This window comes from Peromyscus eremicus, chromosome 12 (assembly GCF_949786415.1).
Source record: "Peromyscus eremicus chromosome 12, PerEre_H2_v1, whole genome shotgun sequence".
NCBI classification, from domain to species: domain Eukaryota; kingdom Metazoa; phylum Chordata; class Mammalia; order Rodentia; family Cricetidae; genus Peromyscus; species Peromyscus eremicus.
The window spans coordinates 57686964-57712553 of record NC_081428.1 but is presented as its reverse complement, the minus strand read 5'-3'; the positions used below and the strand labels follow the sequence as shown (position 1 = coordinate 57712553).

The window sequence follows — 25590 nt, the reverse complement described above, 5'->3', positions numbered from 1 at the left end:
AGAATCTGAAAATTTTTCATAATAGAGGATTTCAAAAGCTAACTTATCCACGACATCTCATAGTGAATTGATTCACTTTCTTCAGCTCCTATGGAAACAAATGAGAAATATTCAATAAAAACTCATATATACACACAGAGCTCTACCTTAAGAAAACCTTCGGAAGCAGCAGCTGATTCCATCTGACATAGTAGTGGGGTCTCAGTAAGTGGTACTGAGTCACAAAGGTAAGGAAAGGACAGCAGACTAGAAGACAAAACTTGCTGCACCTATAACCGTGACACACCAGCTCACTGATCCCTGTAAGACAATGTGGATTGGCCATCTCCAAACTATTCCCACCACAAAATTAAAGGCAAAATGTCTCAAAAAGTTCAGGATTTTCTTTACAGGGAACACAAAATTATGAAGTTGGTTTTCTCTATAACTTTCTCTGTAACAGATGAAGCCAGCATTTAAAAAAAGAAAAAAAAAACCCTGAATAATAAGAAATTTCTAACTGAGAAAGCTTGTATTTTATGCAAAAGTAGCATTGGTTGTGTTACTCGAACGCATTTGGAAAATTCTAAAACCAGGGAAAATGTTTGGCTATGGGATCCAGAACTCCTCTTTTCAGTCCAGTCCCTAAACTACAGATTTGAATTTCCCTAACTCAAACTTCCAAAATCAGAAATGCTCCAAAATGCTAATCTTTTCAGGTCAAACATGACACCATAAGTGGAAAATTCTACAATCACAGACTGTTTCATATACAAAGTTATTGTAAATATGGCAAACAATTATTTTTAGGCTATGTGTATAAAGTCTACATGGAAGATGAACAAATTTTGTATTTTAGGGTTGGGGATTTAGCTCAGTGGTAGAGCGCTGGCCTAGCAAGCGCAAGGCCTTGGGTTCGGTCCTCAGCTCTGGAAAAAACAAACAAACAAACAAAACAAACAAACAAAAAACAAAAAACCAAAATCAAAAAAAAATTTGTATTTTAGATGTAGGTCCTATCCCCAATATATCTCATTATATATTTGCAAATATTCCAAAATTTTTTTAAAAAAGAGAGAAAGTGGAAAAACTTATTATCCCAAGTGTTTTATATAAAGATGCTCAATTTGCATATTTTCTAAATCTCTTCCCCACCAAACCATAAGTCTAACCATATCCTTCTCTACTTAAAATGTTTCCTAATGCTTCTCTAATATCAATAGGATGAAGCACAAATTTTAAATTTCAACATAAAATACACTTCACAGTTTGATCCAGTCTATATTTCAGTTTCCACTCCTTTTAATCTATTTCCATTACATTTTAATTTATTGCACATAAGTCATTTACTTCATAGGCTTACTCTTTGCAGCTTCAGAGCCTTTAATATAATGCTCTGCTTGACCACAGTATTGTACTTCCTGTCTACCTGTCACTTTGTCTCTTAAAGGCTCAGCTCAATGACTGCTTGTTTTATGAAGCTTTCCAAGATTTCACTGGGTAGAGTATTTTGTTCTGTTTAGGCGTGGACACAGCATTTTATAAGCGTTTATAACTTATAGCATTAGATATTTGTTTACATGTCCATTCACAATGACAAATCAGACTAGAAAGCAAGAAACATTATTATTATCATCCCTAGTTCAGGATATAAAATTTGGCTTATAATAGGAATTTTATAAATATTTGTTTATCCCTGCAATTACTTTCAAGTCATTTGCTATGCAATTCCTTGAAACTATTAAATGAATTAAAGTATTTTAAAATTATTGCAGCCAAAATAGTTTGAAACATGTTGATTTTGCTTTCTATTTTTATCCATCTCTTTAACCAATCATCATTCTATGAATTGTACAAATATTTTCACCGACGTTTAGTGGCAATCCTGTAATACAGAGCTCTTCCATCGTAAGATATAGAACTACTTACTTCTATATTTGGTAGAGTTATTGTCACCTGTTCACCTTTGCCAACTTCAAGATTCCCTTCACAAGAAGTATCAATAGAAGCTGGTTTGAAGTCATCTAAAAACAGATACAAATATCAATTTTTATAAGACAGAACAACGCCCTGCTGTGACAGATACTGACAGAAGCAACCGAGAGAGGATTATTTGGTTCGCTGGTGTTTTCGTTTTAATTCTTTTTATTTAATGTGTATGGATGCTTTGCTTGCAGGTATGTATGTGCACCACCTGTGTGCAGGAGCCTGAGGAGGCCATTGGATCCCTTGGGACTGGAGTTCCAGACAGTTGTAGATTACCAGGTGGTGATGGGAACCAGACCCAGGTCCTCTGGAAGAGCAGCCAGTGCTCTTAGCTGCCAAGCCCCTTGGGCCACTATTTTAGAAAGTACAATCCATCACGGCAGGGAAAGAGTGTCACAGTCTGTGCTGATCAAAGAACCTTCACTATAAACATAATTAAATCCTATTTTAAATAAGTGTAATTTCTGATATTTACTTACACTAAAGCTTTACTATTTTTGGTGGGTGGGCCCACTCGAACAGAGAACAATCTTTCTGTAGTCACTACTTATAAGCTTATTTTGTAATAATAATAAATGGTTCAGCTCCGGAAAAAAAAATAAATGGTGTCACTAAAAACAGGAAATTTACTGATTATTAGCCCTTATATAAATATAAAGCTAGTGCTAGCCCAAATCCAAAATTAATTCTAATGTGTTAGTCAAACTCTTCTACATAGTGAATCTTTGGTGCTAAATCTTACTGTCGTTACACTTAAGTAAATTACATGTATTAGTACTCCTCGTGCATCTATGAATATAACTCATAAAAGCTAATGGTGGTTGTTATTTATTCTTTACCATGTTCTAAACACTGTGCTAGGATTTTTTAAAATGCTACCACAATCCCTCTAGAAAAAAAATCTAAAAGGTAGCTATATTAACATTTTCACATATGAACTTTGCAGCTGAAAGCTTAGACAGTGCTCTCAAACTCACATTATATATGCATTTAGTGAAAGTCAGGGTTCGCAGACAGGCTTGTCTGAAGCCTTAGCATAAAAGACAAGCAAAAGTTATGCTGTAGATAAGTCAAAATACCAGTTTCTTTCAAATAACACTGACTTGAGTATTTATTATAAATTAGGTCCATCTGCCCTGCATAAATGCCAAATTCTCTATTTTATAGTCTCCATTTCTCACTAAATTATTAAGACCAGGACTCACCCTGGAAATGAACCTGTTCTCAAGTATAATAGCAGGTTTTATTTAAATAAAGCTAAAAAGATTCTTTGTGGTACTACACTTAATTCAATAAAAAGAGAGGGGAAAAAAGACTGAAAACCTTTTTAATACCGTCTGTAAGAGTAAGTGTGGAATCTAAGTTTGTTTACCTGGTGGTTATTATTATCATTGTCTTTTTGCGTATTCTTGTTTGTTGTCATTCTTGTGGCTGGATTATCTGACTCTGGTTTGGAAAATATGACTTCAACATTTTAAGAACTTTTGTAAAGGTGGGGAATGGAGCTCAGTGGTAGAGCACTTGCCTAGTAGGTACAAGGCTCTGAGTTTGATTTCTAACACTGTAATTAATTAATCAATTAACCAAAGAAGCCATAAGTAAAAGTCTCTGAAGCACCTGCAAGGCACTTGTAAGAAGCTCTATTTCATTCATTTAATTCTGGATTTTATCTGTAAGAAGAGAATGTAGACCTAAGTTATAATACACACACACACACACACACACACACACACACACTTGGGGACTGGAGAGATGGCTCAGCAGTTAAGAGCACTTGTTCTTGCAGAAAACTTGATCATTCTGAACACCAACATCAGGTGACTGACAACCACTGATAACTCCACTTACAGGGTGTTTGAGGCTCTCTTGTGGCCTCTGAGGGCACCTGCATACAAGGGAAGCTCATATATACACTCAAGCCCACACATATACATATAAAATTTTAAAAAATAAAATATTACTGCAAACCTGAGAAGGAAGAGGAAAGGACATGCTAATTGGGAAAAGGGCACTGAGAGATCAGATGAGAACAGTATTTTACTTTCGGAAAATGAAACCAGTGGGTGGGAGAGAGAGAGAGAGAGAGAGAGAGAGAGAGAGAGAGAGAGAGAGAGAGAGAGAGAGAGAGAGAGAGAGAGACTACAGGACCTGCACAGCACTGCTATTTCTGCTATTTCACTGTAGGGAACTCCGAATTGTCATCCAGGGCAAAATAAACAAGTGACACCATTGGAGTTCTTCTGCGGGTAAATCCTGCCCATTTAGTCCACCCAAACATGTTATGTTTGCATAAGAAAACTTTTTTTTTTTTTTGGTTGGTTTTTTGAGACAGGGTTTCTCTGTGTAGCTTTGCGCCTTTTCCTGGAACTCACTTGGTAGCCCAGGCTGGCCTCGAACTCACAGAGATCCGCCTGGCTCTGTCTCCAAGAAAACCTTTTTATAAAGTGTAAGTTTGAAGGTTAAAACCATTGGTTCTTCTTATATTTACTCTGAGTTATTATAGCTAGATTGTTTACAACTTAAACTTCGATGATCGAGTTTTAATTGGCTGTTTTCAGAATACAGATTTTATAAGAAAAAGGACAGAATGATTGAGGAAGGGAAAACATGAGACAGTAAAGAACAGCTGCGCTGGAGAAAAGATGTGAAAAAAAATCTACTTTACAGTTTGTCACACACACACACACACACAGAGAAGAGGTCACGGCTCAGTGACGTTTCCTTTAAGCTCTACAATTCTGAGGCCTATTATGCAAAAAAGAAGTTTTACATACAAAATTATGCTATATTTTTCGTACTGGCGTCTATATCACTTAATTACTAAAACAAAAAGGCACATTATAGTCAATTTTCCAACAATATTAAAGATAACTTATTAAAACCCCACCTGTCAATTTTTGATAATCAGTAATTACTTAGCTGATGAACTCTGAGATCCAAAAGCGATACAAACTATTTAGATAGCTGACAGTCTCTCCCCACAAATAAACTAAACGAGACCCCTCATAAGCCAGAGGACAAGTGAAAATGGGGAAGAAATGTCCCTGTGGCTTCTAAACACCATTTTTGCCTTGCATTCGGTCCTTTGTTCCATCTGTCACCTTTCCACTCTGCACTAACCACTTGTCACTCTAGTCTCCACAGCCACCCCTACAGATCTCCACAATACTTCCTCTCCGGTCTGTCAGTCCCTCTGAAATCCGTCCAGGGTTCACCTACACCTGCGGGGCCCCGCCAGGTGCCGAAACCGAGGCCGGGAACCGGGTAGTGGATCATGCTGCCATCGGGTCCCTCCGGGCAGCAAAGGGCCGCGGGGACAGGATTACAGAATTCCGAGGAGGCGGCGTCTGCCTCCCTAGCACCACCACATCCCCATCCCAGGAGGTTCCTCCCGGGTATCCCTGGCAGCCGGCACTCACAGCGCACGGTGTGGAAGGCGCAACGCGGCTGCTTCTCGAAGCTTTCGCCTAATTTGAGAACCCGCTCGCGACGGTCCAGGGACGCGAGTCCCGCTGGTCCATTCATTCTCGTCCTCTGCCTCCCGCTTGGCCTTCGCCACCCGCTGTCGCAGCTTTCCGAAGCAGCTGCGCGGGGCTGCGAGCCCGAGCTCGGGCCCTGCGGGCTCTTGTCCTCCCGGCGCGTGCGGCCGCCCCTCGGGGAGGGCGCCCCGAGTCCTGATTGGCTGCCCGAAGACAGTCGCCCCGCCCCCTCGCCCGGGACCCCGCCCCCTCGCCTGGGATCCCGCCCCGCCCCTCGCCCCGCCCCTCGCCCCCCTCTCTCCCGCCCTTAGCCCCCTTCCCGCGTCGCGACGCACGCCGCTCGGCGAACGCCGCCACGCTGAGGTACGCGGTGCGGGTCGGGCCCTGAGGTGGACGAAGACGAGGCGAAGATGAGGTAACGGACCTGTGATGGCGGCTGGCATGGGTGAGGGCTCCCGGGGAGACGGGGGCGGGGAGGCCCGGAGGCCAGGCCCACGGACCTAGGGAAGAGGCCTGCGGGGCCTGGTGACGGGAGGAGCGTGGGCCTCCTCAGCGCCCGGCCCGCAGCTTTGGAAACGGACGCCTGAGGAGGGGCGGCGGCCGGGCCCGGGCCTGGGGCTTCCCGAGGCCTAGTGGCGGCTCGAGGGCGCATTCTGGAGCCCCAGCCGCGCCCCCTCGGTGCTGCGACCAGACTGGAAGCCACCTGAGGCCTGAGGTGATGCAGTTCCCTTGACGGCCGTTTGATTGATTGATTGATTGATTGATTTAAACTTATTTTTTTAATCGGTATTTACCACAGGCCTTTTCCCGCCAGGGTTAGGATCCGAGGAGGGGGCGTCTCCCGAGGGGACCCTGAAGCTTTGGATTAGGGGGTAGCTGACTGCATGAGGTTGCTGGTGTTTGTTTCCATCCTAGTGATTGCGGGAGGCGGTGAAGGGCACACGGCCTGGGACTCTTGATTCCTCGAGGATCGGCCTAGCAACAGGGTGAGAGTACATAGATTCGTCAGTAACGGTCTGTCCTCTCCTCTGGACACTTCACAACGTTATAAAGTCCGAGAAGGCGTTCGTTGTGGTAGAGAATTCAGAAAGAGCATTCCGGGTTGCTCCAGCAGACGATTTTTCAGCCTCGTTTGTATGGTCGGATTATCCTTCCATTTCGACCTTAAGGAGATTGGTCAGTCCATTTTTCCAGGTGGGTGGGTGATTATGGTTGCCTTCTACCCTTGAAAGGTGCATGGAGACTGTTTTAAATGATAATTGGACACGAAGGGTCCAGGATCTCTGGGCTTGCCACTCCAGCTTCATACTAACAGTGTGGCTTTGTGCAAGCAGATCAAACAAATGTGTTTATCATTAGAATTGGGGAAGAAATGATAATAGATAGCTATGTAGAAAATAATGCCCATCCTTTAGAATTGTTGAGATGGTTAAATGAGTTAATACATACAAGCAAGTAGAACGATTCATAGTACACATGGCTCTGCAAATGATCATTTAGGGTTCAGTTATACTTTCATATTTTAAGATTTATCATTGATGGCTACCTTCTAAATTATGAATTGTAGGGCCTAGGAATGGCAACTTTGTTCACAGATGAAAATGTTTGTTTAGAGAAGCCCAGGTCGTTGACTTTGTGGCCGTCTAATACCAAGGGGGATTTGTTCTATAGGCCAAATGAGTGCATACATACTTACTTGCACATGGATTTTTATTGCAGTATTGTATATAGTAATTTGCAACCTAAATGGCATCCAGTGAAGGGAATGTTTAAATATATTTTGATGCACTCTCACAAAGAACAGATAGAATAATGTAGACACTGGAAAGAGTAAGATAATTAACATACATGCTATAGGAAAGTTTTGTGTCTTCTACATGCTAGGAGTTTTATTGGGCTTTCTTTAAATAGCTTCAGTGAACTGGTCTATTGATGGTTTATATTTTGTCCAAGAGAAGAGATGATTTTTGAAGACTGTATAGCAGCCAAGGCTTAAATGCAAAGATGGCACCATAGTGTCAGTCAGAATAGAATAATAGCTAAGAAATAAGTTAGAAGATTATTTGAAAATATGTTTATGGTTACAGTTTTACCTGGGAGAAAAAAATAATGAACATTATAATTAAAATCACAGGTTTTCTAGATTCTCAGCTTTTATTGATAAGATCAAGTGTAAAATCACAAGGTTTGTGGGTAGATTGATATCTGACTGATACTACCATATATTAGTGGAGCTGTGATAAGTTTCTTCAAGTTTTCTTTTTCTCTTTATGGTTTTTCTTTCAAGATGCTCTCACTATGTAGCTGTAGTTGTCCTGGAACTCACTCTGTAGATCAGGCTGGCCTTGAACTCACAGAAATCCACCTGCCTCTGCCTCCCAAGTTCTGGGATTAAAGGCATGTGCCACTCTATGCCCAGCTAAGTTATATTTATTTATTTTTAACTGCACATTGGAGATGATTGTGGGCACTACTTCATAGTCCCATTGTGAGGATAAAATAATGCGTTAAAACCCACTTAGCGTAGTTCTTAGCTCATAATAAATACTATGTTATCCTTATTGAATAAAAATATGTTTTATATTAATGATACTCTTGTGCTTCAAATATTTTAGGACTTATATAGAAAAGTTTTGGTAAGAAAATTGAGGTGTGGACTTTTTTACATTTTAGAGTTGATTCACTATAAATAATTTTTAATTTTCTTATAATTACATAACATTTCTGAGGCCTAGTATGTTAGGGCTTCCCAAACCATCTCCAGATTTAGTGATTAGGTAGAAGGGCTCACAGGACTCAACTCATACATTGTCTTATTTGTTAGCTATAATTCATAGTGAAGATATGCAAAGCAAAGTCATGAAAGTAAAAGGCCATATAGGGTACATCCAGAGGAAATCAGGCCTAGTCTTCCAAGATCCTCTCTCAGTGAAATTACATAGGACACACGCCCAATTTCTCAAGCAAAACAGTTGTGATAACACCTGTGAAGTGTTTTCTACTGGGAAAGCTTATTAGATACTCAGTGACCAGAATTTTTGCTGGTTTGTGTGTTGAAAGATTGGTCCTTAATGTCAAGGATAAGAGGTGGTGGAACCTTGAAGAGATGAGGCCTAGTAGGAAATAATTACATCATTGGCGGCACCACCCTCAAAAGAATTGAGAGAGTTTTTGTAAGAGTTTTGATAGTCCTTATATAAAAAAGTAAGTCTGCCCCCTTCTCAGTCTCTCTTGAATATCTGTCTATATGACATCTTCCATTCATGCTAAGATACCATCTGTCATGTGGCAAAACCAAGACAGCTCTTGCCAGAGCACAAGGCCCTTGAACTTACAGAACTGTGAGCTAAATAAACTTCTTTGTAAAATACTCCATCTCACGTATTTCATTAAGTATTGAAAATCAGATAAAGTATATATCAGAATTCTTGGGCTCTAAAAGAAAAGCAGATGTTTACCACAAACCATTATTTTTATAACAGTTTTAGGCACAGTGATCTAGGTGTATAAGAGAACAATAAAAATCCTGAAATCCACATTCTAGATACTAGCCAAGGGCTAGCCTTGTAAGCTGATCTTTGAAGAAATAGCCATATGAAGCCTCTTTCTACAATCTGTTTCTCCTATATGAATTCTATCCTAGAATTGTGTGGACAGAGAGTGAATATAAAGCTAGCACAATTTCTGATTTTTTTTTAGTACATTTGACCGTTGGTTGGTTGGTTTGTTTTACTTTTTTTTTTTTTTAATTTTATGTTAAAACACAGGTAGTAGGGGAAAAAATGAAGCCAACAGGTACAGACCCAAGGATCTTGTCTTTAGCTGCTGAAGTAGCGAAAAGTCCTGAACAAAATGTCCCTGTTATATTGTTGAAGTTAAAAGGTAAGAAAATACTTTTTTTTTTTTTTTTTTGGTTTTTCGAGACAGGGTTTCTCTGTGTTGTTTTGGTGCCTGTCCTGGATCTTGCTCTGTAGACCAGGCTGGCCTCGAACTCACAGATCTGCTTGGCTCTGCCTCCTGAGTGCTGTGATTAAAGGCGTGCGCCACCACCACCCGGCAAAAATGCTTTTATAGTTAGGAAAGACATTAAGTAAGTACTGGTTCTATCATGATATGGTGTTAGTGTTATAATTTGTTTAGAGAAATCTTAACACTGAGGAATAACGTTTTCCTTATTGCCATATTTTTAATGATCACAACATATAAATCTCTTAAGTGTGTTGAGCAAAATTAAGTACATCTTTTCTTTTGCCTTAGAAATAATAAACAACACCCCATTGGGAAGTTCAGAGTTGAAGAAAGTCAAACAAGATATATATTGTTATGACCTCATTCAGTATTGTCTATTGGTACTCAGTCAAGATTGTTCTCGAATCCAGGGTGGTTGGACTACAATTTCCCAGCTTACACAGATCCTAAGGTAAAATGAAGCTAATAGATTAGCTTGTTCTAATTTTCAGTATTTCTTTTTTATTTGTCACTCTAATAAGAATTAGAATCTCCTCTGATATGTTTGGTTGTACTTTTCTTTTACACTGTATGCTATTGTTTGTAACTCCAGTAGCAATTGATTGTCTTTGGATTTCTTTCCACAGTGATCATTTCTTTTGTTTACCACTTGAGTCCCAACTGGCTAATATATTCCTATTGACTCGGAAATATTTGAAGAAATGAATAAATTAAAACTCTGTACTTGAAAAACTAACAGAGATTGTGCAGCAGTGGTACTTGAATTAGTTGCCAAAATAAATGTATATAGCAAAGAACTATAGAAGAACAAGTATTGAACTTCATTTCACTTTGTAGTGATTTAGCTATCTAAATGTATATTCATTAGGGGGCCCAAATGCTGTCCATGAAATTTAGAAGCAGCGTTTACTTTTCTACTGCCATGTTAAAAACTGAAAGATCATAATGATTTTTAAAAAGATGACAATAAAGGATAAGTGTTCTCAGTGCCTGAATTAATCTTCTTTCCACTTCCGTTTGATTTTAAGAAATTTATTATCTTTTAATTATGTGTATATGTGGGTGTGGGTGTGTGGGTGTATACACATGAGTACTGGTGCCCACAGAGGCTAGAAGAGCACGTTGGATACCCTGGAGCTGAAGTTCCAGGTGGTAGTAATCTGTCAGATGTGGGTTCTGGTATTTCAACTCTGATACTTTTAAGAGCAGCGAATGCTCTTAACTACTGAGCCATCTTTCCAGTCCCATCCGATTTGATTTTAAATGAATATCCACTATCCCCCCAAGAGAGATTTTTTTTTCATATTTATACTATCCTGTTTTAGATCCTAACTTTCTAAACTGCCTATTCCTACTTTGTTATTTCATAAAGGCCCGATTCAAAGTATGCAGTTACAAAAAAAGTTATTAAATCTATGTAATACTCTTTTATACTTTAAATTTCAAGATTACTTATTTCAGTATTGGTTGAACATAAGTAAATAATTGCCTGTATATTTTTTGATCAGATGTGCTAGCTCATGACTATTGGTTGAATATAATTTCTTTTATTAATGCCACGTGTCATACAGCTGCCCTGAGTAGTTAAGTATAAAAATTAAATAAAAAGTAAAAACTTGATAGCAAGCATTAGCCAGTTAGGTTTTTAGCATACTCAACTTGTAATTGCCATTCTTTATCAGTGTGTGCACATTTTGTTGAAAAAACTTAGACAGTAGTTCTTATCATACTACTGCCTACTTTTGGGTTGAAGGCTCTTTTTGGTATGAGACTACAAGTACTTTTAATATTGATATTTTTTAATATATTCAACTCATATTCAAGGAGTAGCTTTAATATGTGGTTTCATGAAGATACTGTTCTCTACAGAGCTTTTTCTTTTCTGTGTGTTATAAAATGTTCCTATTACTGTTAGGGTATACTTTTACTGTTTTCTCTTCTGATATAAGAAATGTACAGGCAGATAATTTGTGGAACTTCAGAAAGTCTGTTGGAAAGAAGTATTGAGTATGAAACTAGAGTATTTTGTTTTCTTATCTTTGTTCCTTGAAGATTGACTTTACCCTAGTTATTTTTTGCTGTTAGATTTCTAAAATATATCAGTTAACATAAATTAACATAAATTAAACCATCAAGGTATTCTTTGCCTTTTAGGGTGATTGTAGCCATCTCACTGAAAACTTGTCTCATTTCTCTTTATTGTAAACCATGTGTTTTTCATGTTCTCTCTCTCTCTCTCTCTTTCTTTCTCTTTCTTTCTTTCTTTCTTTCTTTCTTTCTTTCTTTCTTTCTTTCTTTCTTTCTTTCTCTCTTTTCTCTCTCTCTCTTCTGCCCGCCTACCTGTTTGTTTTTGTTTTCAGAGACAGGGTTTCACTATGTAAACTTGGATGACCTGGAACTGACTATGTAAACCAGACTGGCCTTGAACTCATAGAGATCTGCCTGTATCTGCTTCCCAGGGTGCTGGTATTAAAGGCATGAACCATCATGCAGGCATGTCTTTCATTTCTTAAAGGGCCAGTATATTCAGTTTTAAAGTATGTGCGCACTGGAACTAAACGCAAGCAAGGTCCATAGAGCTATAAAGTCCAAAGTGCTATTTAGTTCTCTAAAAAGTTGAAAAGTTCCAGCAAGTTTTTTATTGGTTTGTAAATAATGGCACTTAAGTTTTTCATTAAAGCACAATGCCTATGGAAGTTTGAACATGAAACTGATATTTCTTATTAACACAAACTTGTACTCTTATTTCAGCCATTGCTGTGTGGGCTTAGAGCCAGGAGAAGATGGAGAGGAATTTTACAAGGAATTACTTCCATCAGCTGCCGAAAATTTTCTTGTCTTGGGGAGACGATTACAAACTTGTTTCATCAATGCAGCTAAGGCATGTGTTTATTTGGTGTTTTATAGCCCAATAATTTTTATTCTTTTTTTCCCTGAGAGAGATCATAATTAAGAAATATAATACATGAAAGCAAAAATTCATTGGATGGGTTATGAGTAGCTTAGATTGAAGAAACAGTCCATAATGTGAAGGTACACTAACAGAAAGTATCCAAACTAACAAACAACTACTACAAGATGCATAGAGGGAATAGCAGTAAGAATGAAGACTGAGGCAGGAAGATAAGGAGTTTCACTGTATAACCTAGGCTGACTTCATACTCAGTGTGTATAGCCTTGAAGGTTTCAGAGTGTCAGTCCTTCTGCCTAAGTCTCCTGAGTACTGGGGTTACAAGGATGTACACCAGATCTAGACTTTCCTCTGTTTTCCCATGTCATTTATCAAATTATGCTGTATCTGGCTGAATACAAGTAGATAAACATCTTTAAATAAAAAAAAATTACAATGGAGAACTTAATCTCTGCATTAGAAAATTTGTGAATGCTCGCTAAAGAATAGTGTATGACTTTTGAAGAATCTAACCATTCAATTTTGGGCAGTATCTATATATACTTGTATCCATAGCATCTTCCTGGAACATACTCTCTACTTAAATTTTCTTCTTGTTATTTCCCTCTTTAATTGAAGGAAAGTTTGTTCTCTAAGCCCAGGGCTTTTCGGAATATCTCTAATGGTGATAAAGAAAATATGTAAACTTTCTGTTTCATATTTCAAACCTCTTCTTTATTAAAATATTTCAACTCAAGCATGGTGATCTTTATAATTCAAATATTTCTTGGGTGTATTATGCTTTTATAAAAAGTATATTGCATAATTTTCAAATATTTGAAGATTTCATTTATACTTTATTGTTAATTGATTTCTAATTTAATTTTGTTGTTACCAGATAACAACATTCATTTATGCTATATATGGTTGAACATATAAGTAGTGAATTTAAATATCTTTAACCAAAAATTACAGCCAAGAATTTAATCTCCACATTAGAAAATGTGTAAATGGTAACTAAAGAATATTGTATGATTTATTCATTTATTCATTCTCTTTTAACTCTGTGTATTTATGTCTCTGTGTCTGTCTCTTTCTGGTTTTGGTTTTAGTTTGTTTCTGTGTTTTTGTGCTAGGGTCTCATATGAACTGGGTTTATTTGCCACAAGGCTGACCTTGAACTTTTTATCTTCCTGCCTCAGTCTTCATTCTTACTGCTATTCCCTCTATGCATCTTGTAGTAGTTGTTTGTTAGTTTGGGTACTTTCTGTTAATGTACCTTCACATTTATGGACTGTTTCTTCAATCTAAGCTACTCGTAACCCATCCAATGAATTTTTGCTTTCATGTATTATATTTCTTAATTATGATCTCTCTCCTTTAGAGTTTTCATAATCTTTTCCTTCATATCATAATCTTCATATTCTTCTTTTCTTGTAGATTCTTTACTATATTTATTGTAATTACTCTAAGCCTTTATTCACAGACTCAATACTTGGATCACTTGAGAGTTTGCTTCTATTACCTTTACATTCCCCTCTTTTTTACAAGGTTAAAAAAAATTTTTTTTTTCACGTCTAGTATTTTTTGGTTTATCGTGGACACAAAATGCTACATTGTAGGAGCACTTACCTTCCTTTAAGGACTGTTGAGAAGCAGTTACATTCTGGCAGATCAGGTGATCCTCCAAAGGATTGCTTTTAGCCTTTCTCAGAATAGATTTATTCCAGTTTTATGAATGGAGGATTGCCCTTAGCCTACTCTTTCTATGTAGTGCTTTGGTTTAATTAAAAGTGTTAACCCAAACCATCTAATATGGAAGAGCCTAAACTCTAAACTCTGTATGTCCAGCAATTGGCAGGAAATAAGTCTGCTACTAATTCCTTCAGCCCTCCAGCTATAGTTTTCCCTGGCTTCTTAGAACCAGGGAAACTTAAAAGTGCATAGTTAAGTCAGAAATTGAGTGGACATTTACATACAGGTTTTGGAGCTTCCTGCTTTATAGCTCACTTCTTTCCAGACTGCTCTAGCTGTTTCAAACTTAATTTCTGATACTTCCGGCTAGTTAGACTAGATTTTGTTTTTTAATTGACAATAAAGTTGTACATACTCTCTAAGGGAACAATGTAATATTTTGATACCTTTATACTGTAATATTCATATCAGGACAAACAATCTGTTTCCTCAGACATTTATCATTTCTTTATGGTGAAAAAACACATAGTTTGCCTTTGGGTGCACTCTTGCTGTTGCATTAATGCTCTCTGCTATTCCTGGACCCCACCATAGAAAAGACAATAGGTGACCCCTTCACTCTATAACGGCTATCAAGATGATGTGGTCTGAGGAGCAAATATTCCTTTCCAGTATCATTCATAAAGTGAAGAGGATATAATGTTGTTAGGACTAAGGGAATAGAGGAAGAGATTGAGCTCTAAAACTGAAAGCTTTTGGAAGCAGAACTCAGATGTGCAGACTGAGCTCCAAAGGATACAGAAGTTAGATATTATAGAGCATCAATTAGAAGTTAGAATGAAAGTGGAAGAGCATAAGGCCTGTTGGGAGGTTGAACTGTATCAACTGAAAGAACCCAACCCAAAGATGACCTCAGAAAGTCAGAAGATGGAGATCAGAGTAGATGAGCTTCAGGTCCAGCTGTTAACTCTAAAGGAATGGAGAAGCCTGTTCTAGATCAGTCAAGAAAACTAAGTGACAGCAAGATTATATGTGATGTTCTGGGGAGTGGGGGGAAGGCCAGAGGGAGACAAGGGAGATGGCGGCGGGAGGGAGGGAGAGGGAGAGAATGAATGGAGAAAATGATCTGAGGGAGAACAAGAGGTAGTTGAGTTACATAGGCCACAGAATTGATGATTCTTTGCCTTATCAAGTACCTACTTCAGATCTTCAGATTGAGGAGCTGTTGGGCAAAATCCAGACCTTGTCTAGAAACCAGTGACTAGTATCTAAGAATATTCTGTTTGTAGTCCACTTTCTATAAAGAAGTGCCACATCAGCACATCAGAATTTGAAGATGGAATTTGTGATCACACCTTGGAATTTGTGATAAAACCTTTTCATCACAAGAGGAGCAAATTTTTGGAGACCATGTGTTCTGCCACTCTTAAGTGTCCAAGCCTGTTAGATCTGAAAGGGTTTTCTGGTATAGGCGTATCTTGGCAATCTGGAGCCAAGGAATACCACAAAGTCACACCACACAATAAACCTCCTACAAGATTTATTGGGGAAAAACACAAAATGGTGGCTGCCTCTGAGCAGGAACAGAGACAGCAGTGGGCCGGGCTGAGGGTCTGACTTTTATAGGGTCTTTGGAGCATGCACCGTGAACAAATAGAAAGATACAGCACAAAGTATTGCTTGCCCATTAACCCTGAGTCACAGGGGTAGGGATTTCCAAGTCCTGGGTTCAGGGCCAGGCCAGGGCCAGGGTGGTTTTCTATTGGCCTGTTACTCCACAAGATCTATGCTGTATACATATTTCATGGTATCGAACGTGTAGTTTGTACTGTATGCTATATAAGCAGAGAAGCCTGCCTAACAAGAAATCATTGGGCGTTTGCTTAGCACTGCTGCCTATGAAGGTAGAGTCATGTCTTTTTATCTGTTAAATTGTATTGGCAGCTTCTGTTTCCATCCTTGTGGATGACTAAATCTGTCATAAACTAACTTACCAGCCTCTCATCTACCATTCCCATTCTTCCTCATAACTCCATTACCAGGGCCCCAGGATAGAGCTGATCTGCTTGACTTGACTCTAAGTGATTGTCTTCCAAATTGTCCCACTGCACTCACAGTCAGGCCTTAAGTGTATTTGTGCTCAGTCCTCAGTCCTAAACTAACTCTGAGGGTAGGAACAAGACCAGAATTGAGATTTCTTCATCTTCTTCAATCCTTTTCAACCAGTTGTATTAACTAGTCCAAAATGGCACAGCAGAGAACTCAGATTCCAATTTGAATACCAAAGACTTCTCATCTTCATTTGTCAGTTTTGCTTTTTGTTTGTTTGTTTTGACTTTGGAGACAGGTTTTTACTCTAATCCTGGCTGACCTATATGGAATTCTATGTAGGTCAGGTTGGCCTCAAACTCATAGAAATCTGCTTTCCTCTGCATCCTGGGTGCTAAGGGTGTGTTAGGCCCAACAAGAAGCATTTTATTCCTGACTTATGGTCAGGAAATACTTCACTCAGAAAAAGCCTTCTTTTTAGCAAGGTGTAAAGATGGACATCTATATTCTAACAGTCAGGAGATTGAGGCAGGAGGATTGTGAGTTCAAAGCTGCTTGGGCTGCATAGTGAGGCTCTATCCCAGAGGGGAAAAAAAAATAGGAGGTGGTGGGGGAAAAAAATGGAAAAAAAAATCTTTCTACCTAGATATCTCTCATTGACATGTTCTATTATTTTCTATGCACATAACATTTATCATTATGATTATGTCATATATGTAAATTTGTATGTCTTGCTCTGGTTGCCACAGTACTTACTGTGGCAGCTCAGGCTGGCATGGAACTCGGCAATCGTCCTGAATCAACTTCCCAAGTACTAAGACCATGGGCCTGAGCCACTTCCAGTCTATAATTTTTTAATGATTAATTAGGAGTTGTTAGAAACTATATGAGCTTGCAACTATGTAGCTGGAGTTTTCCTGCCTGGCCCACAGTCAGGGCAAATCTCTTTCACCTGCCAGTTTCACAGCCTCTCAGACCCGACCAAGTAAACACAGAGACTTATGTTGCTTTCAAACTGTATGGCCGTGGCAGGCTTCTTGCTAACTGTTCTTATAGCTTAAATTAATCCATTTCCTTTAATCTATACCTTGCCACATGGCTCGTGGCTTACCAGCATCTTCACAAGCTGTTTCTCATTGTGGCGGCTGGCAGTGTCTCTCTGACTCAGCCTTCCACTTCCCAGCTTTATTCTCCTCCTTGCCCCGCCTATACTTCCTGCCTAGCCAACGGCCAATCAGTGTTTTATTCATTAATTAGCAACACATTTGCCATACATCCCACAGCACAACTGTGTTAACAGTATTAACTTTTACTGTCAGAATAATGAGACACCTATTTGTTAGTCTCTTTAATATTCAAAATAAAATTATTCCTTTTTAAAAGTAAAAGTTTAACATTATATATAATCATCCCATGTACCATAGAATACCTCAAATTATCTCTAAATATTAGATAGTACCTATTGTTAAACTTTCCCCCATCATCTTCTCCTATTATCCCTAGCCTCTGGTAACCAGTATTCTAGTCTCAGCTTCTATGAGATCAGCTTGTTTTAGATTCTTTATGTGTGAATTCATGTAGTATGTGATCTTCTGGTCTGGCCTACTTCATTTACTGACCTTCACTTCCACCCATGGTGTTGCTAATGATAGAAATTCATCCTTTTTATGCCTGAAAAGTATTCCATTATTTGTGCATTCATTGGTTGATAGATACTTAGGAAATAACCTATAACAAATTTATATTTCCTTTTTTTTTTTTTTTTTTTTTTTTTTTTTTTGGTTTTTCGAGACAGGGTTTCTCTGTGTAGCTTTGCGCCTTTCCTGGGACTCACTTGGTAGCCCAGGCTGGCCTCGAACTCACAGAGATCCGCCTGGCTCTGCCTCCCGAGTGCTGGGATTAAAGGCGTGCGCCACCACCGCCCAGCTCCTTTTTTTTTTTTTTTTACATTCTCTTTAGCACTTTTGTTATTTTTGTCTTTTTCATAATAGCCATTTGGCCAGCTGGGGTTTTGATTGCCCTTTTCCTGATAATTATTAATACTGAGCATTTTCTAATAAACTTGTTGGCCATTTGTATGTGTTCATTTGAGAAATGTCCTTTTAGATTTAAAATCAAATTCTTTCTTTTTTACTTTCAGTTATTTGAGTTTCTTATATATTCTATTCATCAAACCTTTGTCAAATACATAGTTTGCAAATATTTAATAGGTAGTCTCTTTACTCTTGAATTTCTTTCTATGGATTTTTTTCGAGCTTCTTTTCCTCTGTTTTGCACACACACACACACACACACACACTCACACACACACTTGAATGTTATAGGGACAACCACATGTATTAGTGCTCTAGCAAACAGAACTCAAGCAAAAACAGAACAAATAGGAGTTTGTGCCCCCCCCCTTGTATATGAATTAATTTGAAGAAGTTAGCAGTCATATAATCTGATATATGGCAGTTTGTAGTTTATATATATACACATATGAATTTATATTTTACATTCAAAAGCTGAGAACCAGTAGAGTTGTTGGAGTAGCACCAATCTAAAGCCTGGCAGGATCAAGTTTTAAAACAGTTCCGTATATCCATTTTTCTCATTATAAGACCGTTATGAAAGTTGCTTGTTAACTTCCACCCTCAGTCTATGAGGATAAATCCTTTTTCCTTTGAAGAGTTATTGGCAGAATATACCTTTGGGCCTACTGCTGTATTAGATTTGAATACGTTCACAACTTTTGTAAATTATGGAGAGAATTCATCAGTGTCATAGTTTAGGCTACTATAACATAGTAGACTGTTCGGTTTAAGAAAAATAGACATTTTTGGTTTTGCAATTCTGGATGCTGGGAAGTACAAAAATAAGACAAATTTAGTTTCTAGTAGAACCTGATTCGTAGTTGGCAGATAGAAATGGCTGCCATCTGGGTATGTGTTCACATGGTCTTTGTCAGGGGGTGGGGTAATCTTATAAGGACACTAAGTTCATCAAAAGGACACTATCCTTATGATTTCATGCTTCTACAAATATCACATTGGGGTTAAGACATCAGCATATGAATTTTGGGAGACACAGTTCATAATAACCACTGTTATATTACATTCTATTTTAGAGTATTGATTTTATGAAGAGTAGATTCTGCCTTGTACCTAAATAATTGTTAGACTAATAAGATCTCAGCTATTTCTTACAGAAAACTGAAGACTAATGTATTTTTATTTCAAAACATTAAATAAAAAAATTACAAGAGTGGAATTAAGGAGCTGGAGAGATGGCTTAGTGGTTAAGAACACTGGCTACTCTCGCAGAGGACTTGAGTTTGATTCCCAGCACCCACATGGTAGCTCACAACTGTCTATTAACTTCACATCCAGGGGATCTGACTCCCTCTTCTGGCCTCAGGCATTGCTTGGATGCATGCATGCAGACAAAAACATACATATTAAATAAATCATATAAACAAAAAATTAAATAAGAAATGCAACAACATGGACAGCATGCTAGCCCAAATAATAAGAAATATTGTTTGTAGAAGATTTAACTCCATGGTCACAGAATCTTGAGTAAACATTAGTCTACTTAGGAGCTTCTAAGCAAATTTTTAAGAATTTGATAGTAAGTGGGTAGTATATAACATATATTAGATGTTCTGGCCCAAGCTACACACTAGTTTTAAATATCTCCATTTGTATCAGAAAAATACCTATTCAAGAACTTTGAAATGATCTAAGGGCAAATTTTGTTAACCAGTGTCAGGAGTTGTAAATTAATGGTTGACATTATCTAACAGGCTTTTAAAGTAAAGTCTGGAAATCTAGAAATACATCTCCCTTTGAGATTGACAACAAGAACTATGATGCCCTTTCTTACTGTATCTTTGGATAAAATTGGAAAAGGGAGTTTACTAGACTAAGGAATCAGTCTAATGTGACATTTTTTATGTTTGGTAGTTTTATAGGAAGGACAGTTGTTATAATTAACAGGTGGTTTGTTAACTATTATCAGTTTTGTGCTGCAGTAGAAATTTTCAGGACCTGGATGAGTTTAGAGGCCCTTATACAACTTTAAAGTTAGAAGGCTAGTAAATGATAGACATTGTCAATGGAATCTGTTTTGTCTCCTGTTGTGGCACTCTGCTACATTTTCACAAGAATAGAGTCATCAGAAAACATTTACTGTACATGGGAATTGGAGACAGTGAGTTATAATGGGGAGTAAGCGGTATGCTCTCTGCTCTGATAAAGTCTTAGAGTAGAAACTGGAACTGAAAAGTTCTATTAATAATGCCTCGCATGCTTACATTTTCATATTGCCATGGTTTTCAACCCTGGCTCCATAATGAAATCACTCATCTAACTTTGTGAAAATATAGATGTCTAGACTTTAGCTTTGGAACTTCAGAGTATATATATTTGGACTTGTGCATAGGAGTATTTTAAAAATTCCACAAGTCATTCTGATGCATATCAACCATATCAATCTTAGGCTACTTACTTTGTTTTGTTTTATGTGGGTAATTTTGTCTTATCTGTGAGTAGTAGAGCATTCATGTGCTGTAACCATTGCCTTTACAAATGAAGAAACAAACAAGTTCAGGTACTTTATAAATAGCTATTGAATCCGGAATCAAAGTCTGCTGATTACTCTGAGAGATGTCTTTCCATGTTCCTTTTTATTATATAAGGTGGATTATAGAAAAGTAAATTGTTTTTGTCTTTTGTATTAAGGGTGAAGAGAAAGATAAATTACTACATTTTTTCCAAATTGTGACTGATTCTCTCTTCTGGCTATTGGGAGGTCATATTCAACTCATACAGAATGGTAAGAGAGAAAAAAAACCCAACTGTTTAATATAAACAATAATCATACAGCATTGACTTTTTAAATGACAAATTAAAGGAACTATTGCTGAAATATAACTTTCTCCTTTTCTATTTAGTAAATCTGAGATAATAATTTGAAAGTTTGGGAAAGTAATTTTTAAAATTACAGTTAGAATTTAAGTTTAGATTTAGCTTTCTGGAGAAATCCCCATGTACAGAGTAAATCAGTTTCACTCATAATCTGGCTGTTCAGGAAAGGATAGGATTTTATAAAATTTTAATAAACTAAAGTTACTTTATTGAGTATTTTGTTTTCATTGAAAAGTATAAATATGTACTAATTTTATGTTTTCTTAAGACTAAAAAAGTAATCCTTCCTAATAATCATGGCACAATTCTTACTCTTTGAAAAATTTCACATTACATAAATGCAACACCATGGCATTTTTTTCCAGGCAGTAACACTTGAATCTTTAATTCTATTATTTTCCTTTCAGAATTATTCATGCATGTAAAGAGCCACATAGTTCTTTAAGTGTTAAAAGCACATTCCTTGGATGTATAATCCATACCATTTTCAATTTTCTAAAGGTAACTACTTTCAGGTAATTTAATTGATACTTTTGGTAGCTATATAGCTAGTTATAGCCATATAGCTAAGTGAATGCCTAAATACTTTTTATTTAAAGTATTACCTGTTTCCTATTATGAATCTACTATTGTTAAAAATTCCAAGTTTAAAGACTGTTTAACTAAAAAATATAAAGTACTTAGAACTAGATATAAAGGAGAAAGAAAATACCATATTTGAAAAGAACTATAATAAAAATGAAGTGTGTTTAGGGTTAATATGAAACCATAATGGAGGTATCAAAAATTTGTTAAATGCTTATAAATTAATGTGCAAAAACAAATGTATACATTGAAGTGGAGTTTTTAATAATTTTTTCCCTATAAAATGTTACACACCTATGAAGAAATTGCTGACCTCTAGGCCTGGAATAGAGAGTAAACAAATGAATTGCAATGTCTTCAATACCAGATGTAAAGGAAGCAATTAAAATTTATCAGGATTAAAAGGACTGAAAAGCCAACATAAAGAGGCCTCTACAAGGACTGGTGAAATGGCTCAGCAGATACAGAGAGACATTTTTATTTTAGTTTAAGAGGCTTCTACTAGCCAAATAAAGAAAAGTTGAGCTATAATAACAATAACTGCAGTGAACTTAAACACACCAAATGTTACCATTGAAGTCAGTTAGAGAACTAATGCATTGTTTTTAAACTGTAAAATGAAGAATCTAGCTTTTGTTCTGCCATATACATCAGTGAAAAATTTCTCTGTTATGTGAAAGCATTTCAGCTAATAAATGAAGGCATGAAAGAGTACCACTTATTTTAGAACCCCTCATGGATGAACAGATTCAGTAATTACCTACCTATGCCTGTCAACACCTTAAAAAGAGAGACAGATTATCATAACATCACTGATAAAATATATGTGCTAAAAATTTAAACCTGCATCATTTCAATCCTCTAATGGCAACTAACAGCTGAGAGAAAATCAAAGAAACAAATTATACTCCAGGAATGTAATTAACAAAATCAAACCTGTCATAAGACAACTTACATGGTTTTATTTTCTGAATAAATCACAAAGAAAATAAAAATGGAAGAATAATTGGTATTTTTAAATTTGAAACATAACCATGTTCCATGGATCTTATTTGACTCTTGACTGAAAGAAATTTAAAAATTCACAAAACACTTAGAGGTTAGAACATTTGTCTGGCTTCTTGATGAAATTAAGAGATAATTTTTATTATGTGATATAATGGTTATGCATTTTTGTTCATCAGTTCTTATTTTTAGGCAATATATGTTGAAATGTTTATGGATAAAATAATCTTATCCATAAGATTTGTCCCAGATTTGTTTCAACTAAAATGGAAGCAGATGAGAGTATAGGTAAAACAAGTTTGGCCATGAATTGACTGCCTCATGGGTATTTATTACATTATTCTGTCTGCTTTTGGGTGTGCTTGAAACTTTTATTACAAAAAATTAAGTAAATTATAGACCCTGTTTGTGAATGTGGTAATGGAGTAGGAGTTACTCTACCAAGTACTCATCTACTTTGAAAATAAGGAATTACAAGGCAAACAGTATAAAAATAAAATACAGTAACTCCTTAATATATTACTTTATCATAACACTTTTCAACAGAAAAGAAGGAAAGTTTATTGAACTAGATGCCATATGATTTTAGTAAATCCTAGATATGTCTAGAGTTACTAGTAAAATATGATACACAAATAGAAAATACACCTTATTGTAGTTACATATTTTTTTTACTACTAAAGTAACAATTTGTAAAACATAGTAGTATATTTTTTCTAAGTTGTTTAAAATGATGTATAGTGAATAATTGGGCTAGAAGTATAATGAACAGGAGTTGGTGTGGAAAAGAACAAATCTGATATTTCAGGAAATAGGAAAGGAAAGAATAAAGTTATTTTTATGAAAGCTAGGGTACTGTTAGCAGGGCAAAGCTTGCAACATATTTAATCTCACTTTTAGTTATTGTTGTGCTCAGCTGATGTGGGGAACAGAAACTGGCAATTATTGGAAAACAGTGTTTTCTAGGAGATTATGCTTTAAACTTTTGTGAGAATTATTTATTTTTAGTTTCACAGATGATGAAATGGAGATTATGGGAGGTTGTCTTACTTAGGGTTACTGTTGCTATGCTGAAATACCATGAGCAATAGCAACTTGAGGAGGAAAGGGTTTATTTGGCTTATACTTCCACATCACTGTTCATCATTGAAGGAAGTCAAGATAGGAACTCAAATATGGCAGGAATCTGGAGGCAGGAGCCAATGCAGAGGCCATAGAGGAGTGCTGCTTACTGGTTTGCTTCACATGACTTGCTCAGCCTGCTTTCTAATAGAAGCCAGAACCACCAGCCCAAGGGTGGCCTCACCCACAGTGGGCTAAGCTGTCTGCCATCAATCACTAATTAAGAAATTGCCCTCCAGGCTTGCTAACAGCCTGATCTTTTGGAGGCATTTTCTCTATTGAGGCTCCCTGTCTGATGACTAGCTTGTGTTAAGTTGACATAAAATAGCCAGGACAGAGGTGAAGCAAATTTTTGTAACTAAAAATTACAAACCTAGAAAAAAAAATGGTTTTTTTATTATTTAGTAAATTAAACTCATTGCTAGAAAAAAAAGATTCAGGTTTAGGAGATGTTATTTTCAACTTAAAAGAAGTAATAATAAATTTTTAGCTTGGTATTTATAGGTGCCCCATTGACTATAACTAACTTCATAAAAATGGAATGACTCTTAACTTTTTGACCATTTAAAACTGCCTGCATCTATAGAAATCTTTATTATAGGTCTTACAGTGCCAAAAGTTTAGCAGAAATGATCATGCTTTGATTTGATTTTAAAAAGATAAAGTCTTACTTGGGTTGTTATAGAATCTTTAACATTTCTTTTTCTCTCTTTTAGTACTGCAGAGTGATCATTTCTTACACTTACTGCAAACTGACAATGTTCACATAGGAGCTATAGTCATGACTCTGCTACAGAATATACTACAGATCAACAGGTGACTTAATTTACACAATTTTTAATCAGAAACATTCTTATTTTATTCAATTTGCCAATATTTTACATATGACTTGTACATGAAATTTAAGTTCTTTTATGATTGACTTTTAGAAAAAGGTAGTATAAAATACTTCAAACGATTAGAAATTTGTAATCAAATTATTATCTCAGAGCTCTAGAAAATCTCAGGCTTAGAAAAGAGAATTGGTGTGATACCTAAAGAAAAATATTAGGATCACAGTAAAAATATACTTAGTGGAATTATTCATTATTTCACCCGAGTATGGGTTTATTCATTGACTGCTATGTGCCACAATTACTCTGTTTCTCATTATACTTACAGTGCTTATTCAAATATAAACCTTGTCTTCATTGAGTGAATATTGAGACATAGTTATATTTTTGTATATTAATTTCTGATGTTATCCACAAGTGTTGAGTTGCTTCTAACCCTATCTGAGTGAAGATGCATCCTGGAGAGGTTAAAACCTGAAATGAAACTTTAAAGATAAGTTGTACAGGGAGGATGAGGAGAAAGCAGGAGAAAGAATGAGGTAACAACATAAGCAAAAGTCAGAGATAAGAAAGAAATATTATGCTCAGGGTAAAAAGAAGGGAAGATCCATCTTGCTGGGATTTAAAGTTCGGTTTCAGGTGTGACCAGCAAATTTTGAAGAGACTTATGTTATAAAAAATTTAAAGTTCGGTTTCAGGTGTGACCAGCAAATTTTGAAGAGACTTATGTTATAAAAAATTGATATGCTATGTTAAATAAACAATCATATCTTGTAGATAATGGGCCCATTGAAAATTTTTTTAAGTAGATGAATATGGTCTGATTACATTTCAGTTTTATTACTCTAGTTACTAATGTAGAGATGAGGAGAACAAAACTCTAGACCAGTGGTTCTCAGACTTCTAATGCTACAACCCTTTAATACAGTTCCTCATGTTATGGTGACCCCAACTATGAAATTACTTTATTGCTCCTTCATCACTGTAATTTTACTACTGTTATGAATTGTAATGTAGATATTTGATATGCAGGGTAGCTGATATTCAACCCCTAAAGGGGTTGCAACCCTTATGTTGAGAACCACTGT

At 36.7% G+C, this 25590-nt stretch overlaps 2 protein-coding genes across 7 annotated transcripts in view; one reads left to right on the top strand and one right to left on the bottom strand.

Moving 5' to 3' along the window:
* Positions 1-5655, bottom strand: part of Eaf2 (ELL associated factor 2) — a 41585-nt gene extending 35930 nt beyond the window's left edge. Inside the window, exons 1-2 of the mRNA XM_059277407.1 lie at positions 5385-5655; positions 1909-2003 (exon numbers count right to left, since the gene is read on the bottom strand). Coding sequence (XP_059133390.1) covers positions 1909-2003; positions 5385-5490 — 201 coding nt within the window. The 5' untranslated portion in view covers positions 5491-5655. The remainder of the gene's footprint in view (positions 1-1908; positions 2004-5384) is intronic.
* Positions 5656-5721: 66 nt separating this feature from the next.
* Positions 5722-25590, top strand: part of Iqcb1 (IQ motif containing B1) — a 45591-nt gene continuing 25722 nt past the window's right edge. The window contains exons 1-7 of one of the 6 annotated variants that reach the window (XM_059277792.1): positions 5722-5859; positions 6498-6638; positions 9212-9326; positions 9702-9864; positions 12165-12294; positions 20772-20865; positions 24386-24485. In XM_059277792.1, the coding sequence (XP_059133775.1) occupies positions 9227-9326; positions 9702-9864; positions 12165-12294; positions 20772-20865; positions 24386-24485 (587 nt within the window). In that variant the 5' untranslated portion in view covers positions 5722-5859; positions 6498-6638; positions 9212-9226. Of the gene's footprint in view, positions 5890-6359; positions 6639-9211; positions 9327-9701; positions 9865-12164; positions 12295-20771; positions 20866-24385; positions 24486-25590 lie in introns of all 6 variants that reach the window. The other 5 variants (XM_059277793.1, XM_059277789.1, XM_059277791.1 and 2 more) reach the window with 5 other exon arrangements.